At 38.3% G+C, this 6,818-nt stretch overlaps 1 gene segment (V, D, J or C); it reads right to left on the bottom strand.

The window, feature by feature from the left end:
- Positions 1-5,528: 5,528 nt before the first annotated feature.
- On the bottom strand, positions 5,529-5,976 carry LOC118560779. The segment is given in 2 exon segments: positions 5,529-5,842; positions 5,934-5,976. Coding segments are annotated over 2 exon segments (357 nt in total).
- Between the last annotated feature and the right edge of the window lie 842 nt (positions 5,977-6,818).

Raw genomic sequence — 6,818 nt, 5'->3', positions numbered from 1 at the left:
AACATCTGGATTTGACACAGAAAAGAAAAAGCATTTGTTTGTGTGTAATCATTTTAAACAAATATTATTCCTGATATGTGGGATTATTAGTCTCTGACACAGACAAAGATTCATCAAAAAGAAAATAAATGCAAAGTCTACCTTCCTATTGGTTTTACTTTGTTTTATTTGCTTTTAAAATGTGACTTAATATTAACCAAAACAGAAAACTGTATTTCTTTTATAGAACAGCGGAAATTTATTTGAGGTCTAAGAGCGCCTCTTCTGGTCATTTAGTAGTAATAGACGTGTTCAGGTTCTGAGGGGTTTTTGTACAACTCTGCTGCTGGTTTGTGTCACTGTGTCACTGTCGTCTACTCTAGCACAGTAATACACAGCAGAGTCTTCAGGCTGCATATTCTGTCCGTTTAGAGTCACTGTGCTGCTGGAGATGTCTACGGCGATACTGAACTTGTTCTTCAGTGAATCTTTGGAGCGTGAATTTCCATAAATATCGTTCATCCCAATCCACTCCAGTCCTTTCCCTGCAGCCTGTCTGATCCAAGCTGTCCAGTCGCTCAGATCATAAGAGACCTGACAGCTGATGGTCAGACGTTGACCTGGCTGCACAGTCACAGAGGCTGGCTGTGTCAGCTGTTCACACTTCACACCTGCAGAGGAAAATGTTAAGTTTATAATTACCACATAAACAGTGATCAGTCAGTTTATTGTGATCATGCTGTAAAAGTTTCTGCCTCAGTGAGACTCACAGGATCCAGCAACCAGCAGCAGCAGCAGAGCTACAGAGAACATTTTTGTCTTGAAGTTGATCTGATGGGAGTTTTTCTTCTTCTGCAGCTGACAGCATCAGACCAAGACTTTAAACCAGAACACTTCATTTGCATTTTGACCACATATTGCAGGAAGTGCTGTCCTTTATCACAGCATCCAGAAACAGTAACTCTGAAAGTACAATGTTTATGTTAATATTGTGTTTTTCATCATCTGAACTGATTTATTGCCATTTTGTTGTGTACTCTATTGATCATGATGTAGTTTATTCAAGTATATTAAAGTTTACCACGTGGTGGGTTTAACAGCGCATGGATTATTAGTTTTCCAAAATGTATAGGATGATTCTGAAGTTTGAATTTTGCTAAAAGATTTTAGCTTTGTTCATGGATTTTGTTCAGAAGACTAAAACAGGGTTAGAAGCTTCAAAAGAAGGTATTTTAGAAAATGGTAATAAAATACTTTTGGCACAGAGTCCTACACTCAACAGGTAACAGCAGATGTGCTGCAGGAATTAATAGTTAATAGTTTCACAGTGTGACCGGACTTTTTGAGTTGCAGTTTCTCTACATTTAAATAGTTTGAATATTTCCTTGAAAGAATATAAAGAACATTTTTTGGAAGTTCACAGAAGTTGAATTCTTTGATGCTAAAGCAGTGGTAAGGCAGGTTTATTTGTATAGAACATTTCAGAAATAAAATCTATGTTTTATAGGTCTTGCCATACTCAGATATTAGGTTTGTCGTCTGGATATTGCCATAAGGTTCACTACTTCATGTTTTACTTCATGTTTATTCAATTTTCGCTTTTCTTTTTTCTTTTAATTTTATTTTTATTATTTAGTAGCAGTACTGCAAGAAAATAAAATAATAGTAATAATAATAATAATAACCCCTATGTGAGAAATGTCCATGTTTAATCAAATCATTCCAAATCATTTATGCATGTCATGCTTCTGGGCCCATACCTTTTCAGCATGAAATCAAACCTCCCACCCTGGGGCAAGGCTTGACCCTGAGAACTCTGCCTTTGACCCATTACACGGACTCTTCTGCATCCAAACTTTTTTTTTGTATGTTTTTATTTATTTTATCCTTTTTTTGTGTTTTTATTATTATTTTCTACTCGTCCTTAGCACGACCGACCAACTAAATGAAAGGCCTCACATCTGATGGTCGGCTTTTTGGTATAATGGTCGGGGTCCCAACTTATCAAAGCTGCGAACGTCTTCGCAACAGTCAAGGACTTAAGCATCCCTGCCGCTTTCATCCACAACAGAAGTGGACAGCCTCTTGTACAAAACCAAGACAAGAGGACTTTAATTGACCAGCTGCAAACTGCTCAGCCGGTCACCCGTTCTTCAGGTGAAAATCATTCTGCCCCTCCTCCCCCCAGCATGAGAGTCTGTATTTCAGCTGAAAACGTATTTTAATTAAATTTTGAATTTAAGTTTCATGTTAAAACCTTAGTCACTGTTCTGTATTGCGAATCCTGTTTTGTATGCCTTAAGGATTAAATATAATTTATTATTTCTACCTGCTTTTACTTTTACTACCTTTTAGGTTTACAGTTTTAAATTTTAAAATTTCTCGAGGTATACTTTAAATGGGGTTTAAATTTTAAAAGCTTGCAAGCATTTTTGAGTAATTGCGTTTGTTTTTAAAAGAGCTGGAAAATAATCCCCTTACCGTCTCATGAAAGAAAGGTTCGGATCTTCGCGCCGACGCCCAGAGACGCTCCGAGACCAGGAGCTCCTCCACATCCCTTGAAAATCCATTCAGGGTACCAGAGGCCGGATAACCTCTCCGGGCCGGCCAAAGCAGCTCCTGTCCTCGGACTCCCCGGCCCGTCGGTCGGAGATCTTGTTCGTTTACGCCAAATTGTTATGGGAGTTTTGGGTGGAATTCTAAACAATAGTAACTGAGTTCCCATCTTTACTAAATGAGGAGAAGGCGGTGATGACGTTCCAGCACTTTTATTGAGAAACAGAGCAGAGATTCACATAGATGGGAAGTAAATCGCATCCCACGGTCCCGCTGCAGTCTGCGTCTGCCCTGTCTCTGCCTGCCTCGCTTTTCGGGCTTCCCCTAATACTGCACCGTGGCCTTGGCTAGAGACATAACAAAGAGAGTCTATCATAGACAATAATCATTCTACGCAGCATTCAGCCTTGCACTCAGCAACAGTGGATCTTATACACAGCCATCAGGTCTCCAGGCCTCCTATGTCCGAGTGGTGTGAGGCCATAGTGACTTCAGAATAATAATTCTTATAACAATGTGCTATACGTTTTTTTCTTATTACTGCATTTCTTTACCTTTTGTCTTCTAGTTAATTGTTACCTTCATTTGTCCATGTAGTTTTGTGTTTTTGTTGTCAGTTTATGTCCTTGTATTTTTCTTCAGCTCCATTCATGTTTATTTCAGTCTGAACCCTCTACCATAGCTCCAGCCAATTTACTTAATTCACCTACTGATGTGAATGAGGTTTAAGTCATCTCACCTGGCCTCCCATAGTCACCTTGTCTGCCTGTTTTTGACCTTGTCTCAAGTTTTTCCGATTTTCCCTGTTTGCCTTGCCCTTGCTGGACACCTCATCTGCTCTCTGACTGTGGACATGACCTTAGACTGCTCTGACCATAATTCATGCCCAGTCCCTTTGTTCTTGTCTGCTTTCTCCTGTCTGTCATGCCCTGCTGTGAACAACCTGCTCCAATCTGGGCATTTTCCTCCCCATATCTGATTTTGTTTGTTTTGTTTTAAAAATAAACCTTTAAAGCGCAACTGCGTGTCTAGCTTGAATATCGCGTTCTCTGATCTGAAGTTCATAACACATCATTAAATATTTCTTTCAATCAAGCCCCAAATAATTTAAAAACAGGATACTATTCTGGCAGACCAGCAAAACTATTACCATGTTTTAGATCTAAAATGATTTGCACATCCTTTTTTTAAAAAAACCTTTGACCACTTTGTTTGATTAAAATTTTGCATTAGCAGTTTGAATTTAACAATGTATTTGTGATTTTAATATCATTTTTTTTTCACCATGAGAACTTTGACTCGATAATTTTGGTCAATGTGACAAAATATTTGAACAGACTCAGAGTCTCTCCAAGGTTTTTCATCTCTGGACGAGACTAAATGGACTCCATACTCTGTCCTGTAGAACCTGATGTGATGGAAATAGAAGAGCTACAGGTGAAAATAACATGGGAGATGACAAATGTTCTGACATTTATTGATCACTGTAACATTCAAAATTTAAAAACAAAAGAATGTACATTCTAGAAAGAGGCCATCAAAGGGAACAGTGAGTGTGTTCCTCATCCTGAAACTGGAGACATTGATTACAAACCACTCAGCAGGACAGAAATGCACAGCAGAGATTGTTGATTTGTCTGATAATGGAGAAGGAGGGATTTAATGTACTGACAGTGTGTAATAATGCAGCATCTATGTTTCATCGTACCATTTAAAAAAACTCCTTGCATTTAAATTTCACGTGAAAAGACATGTGACATTATAAAATATAAAGGGATGATAAGTTATTTCTATAGTATATCAAAACAGGTCATTTTAGAAAAAAACTAAACTTGAGTAAGTCATTTTAAAACAAATGGGGTTATACAGCCCTCCATCCAAGGATTCTCCTGCTCCTCAGATGAGCTTTATCCCACCTCCATCCCGTCTCCTCCTTAGCGCTCTCAGGCTCCTCCTTGCTCCCTTGTCCCCTCCGACCTCCACCACCAGTGTCCGGACCCCAGGGGGGAAGATTTCACTAATCCTAATTCGAAAACTCAACGTCAAAGATCATATCCATTTGCATCTCTCAGGTCTTCTGCGGGGTCAGAGCACCAAAGAACTATCGCTGATTCATGTCAATAAATCAAATTGCCTTTTCTGTCTGTGTGACTCTTTCCAGGTTGAATTAGAGAAGGTGTACAAAAATGTGTCATAAAAGAAAAAAACAATATATCACTTTTATGTTATACCTTCTACAGCTATTTGTAAAACAGTGAAAAAAGAAAAGCTTTCTGCTGAACAAAGATGAGGTCAACAAACAAGAAAACCCAAAACACGTGTGTTCAGTTAATGTGTCGCTGTTATATCACCATATTTTAGACATTTAAAAAAATAGATAGGCAGTAATACAAACCAAAGCAGTGGTTGATTTATAAGTAAATTATGGGTAATATGAAGAAAGAATTGTTACACAATACCTCCAAAATGCATGAGTGTGGTTACAGGTGATGAGAGAGTCATGGAAAAGCTGCAGCCTCTGATTTTACTCCTTCAGTCCTTTTATAGCTGTCTGACAGATCCAAGTGTTGCAGTGAGCGACAAATATTAATATTTGTTTGTTTGTTCTTAATCATACATCAGAATTCAATACATTAGCCATTGTTCTCCCAGACACTTTGAAATTTATTTGCATTTTATGGATATTTCTATCTTTTGATTGCAGCTCTAATATGGATGAAACAATCCCAGGAGCACTGAGATGATCATTCAGACAAAGCTTATTTCACTTCCTTTCAGTCAAACAGACATTTTCTAACAATCTAAATTTCAGACAATATTTGTATTATTCTTTTTTAACTTTTCATTTGAGTGAAATGTTCTCCTATCTGTGTGACAACATTACAAATAACGTTTACTTTTAAGAGTTCAACAATGAATTGTGTTGGAGCGCCTCCTCTGGTCGTTTCATATAACCTGTTCCGACTCTGAGGGGTTTTTGTACAGCTGTGCTGCTAATTTGAGTCACTGTGGTCTCTGGCACAGTAATACACAGCAGAGTCCTCAGGCTGCATATTCTGTCCATTCAGAGTCACTGTTTTACTGGAAGTGTCTAAGTCTATACTGAACTTGTTCTTCAGTGAGTCTTTGTAGTCTGAACCTCCAGTATATTTCCCCCCAATCCACTCCAGTCCTTTCCCTGCAGGCTGTCTGATCCAGTCAGTTGCATAGCTGCTCATATCATAAGATACCTGGCAGCTGATGGTCAGACGTTGACCTGGCTGCACAGTCACCGAGGCTGGCTGTGTCAGCTGTTCACACTTCACACCTGTGGAGAAGCACATTAAAACTATATCATTACCAGCAGGGAATATTCGGTTCGGTCATGACACATATATCTTTGTCTCATTGAGACTCACAGGATCCAGCAGCCAGCAGCAGCAGGAGAGCTACAGAGAACATTTTTGTGTTGAAGTTGATCTGATGGGAGTTTCTCTTCTTCTGCAGCAGACAGCATCAGATCCGCTCTATAAAACCTGACACTTCTGATTTGCATAATACCAAACCAGCTACATCAGAAACACATAATGGAAAGGGGTTTTTTACACAGTAGTGACCAACAGGAGGCACAGTATGCTTGTTTTTAAAATACCTGTCTTTAATTAATAATGTTTTATTTGTGTTCCTTTTCTGATTTTTGTATTCACCAATTTCAATATTACATAAAACACGTGCAACAATCATATCTGAGCTAATGTTATTTTTTTATATTGTGTAGGACTTCTAAAATCAGCTGCTGTTTAATGTTTAAACTTTTATTTTTTACACCAGTCAGCAAATCTCCAGACAGCCTGAATGGTTTCAGGTCTCATTAACTAGTCCCTTAAACCCACAAGTTATTTGGCTTTCAGAGATTTTTGTGCAAGTCAACAAAATATTTATTTTACAATGATTCTCTGTCTGTCTTCAACTACATACTTTGAACATTTTGAGACAGTACATGTTTGTCTTATTGTATTACGACAAAAAAATCTTCTGTGGTCTGTGTTAAATGTTGGTTCCGAATCTTCAAAGGAACATTATCTTTATATCAATGCCGTCGTCTCATGCAGATTTCTGACCTACCTGCAGGGAAACTCTCAGGAACAATAATAAAAACAAAGGTTTAAACGAGTGGTGTGCTTTTCTGTGTTTGTAGTAAAACAATTTTGTTCTTGCATAAGTTGTCATATTTGACGGAATTGGATTGAAGCGCAGACAAGAGCTTGGGAGTTGCATGTTGAATAGTGGCGATTTATTCAACA

This window comes from Fundulus heteroclitus, unplaced genomic scaffold, assembly GCF_011125445.2.
Source record: "Fundulus heteroclitus isolate FHET01 unplaced genomic scaffold, MU-UCD_Fhet_4.1 scaffold_48, whole genome shotgun sequence".
In the NCBI taxonomy this organism is placed as follows: Eukaryota; Metazoa; Chordata; class Actinopteri; order Cyprinodontiformes; family Fundulidae; genus Fundulus; species Fundulus heteroclitus.
Note: the sequence above shows the minus strand (reverse complement) of the source record. Positions and strands in the feature narration are given on the sequence as shown.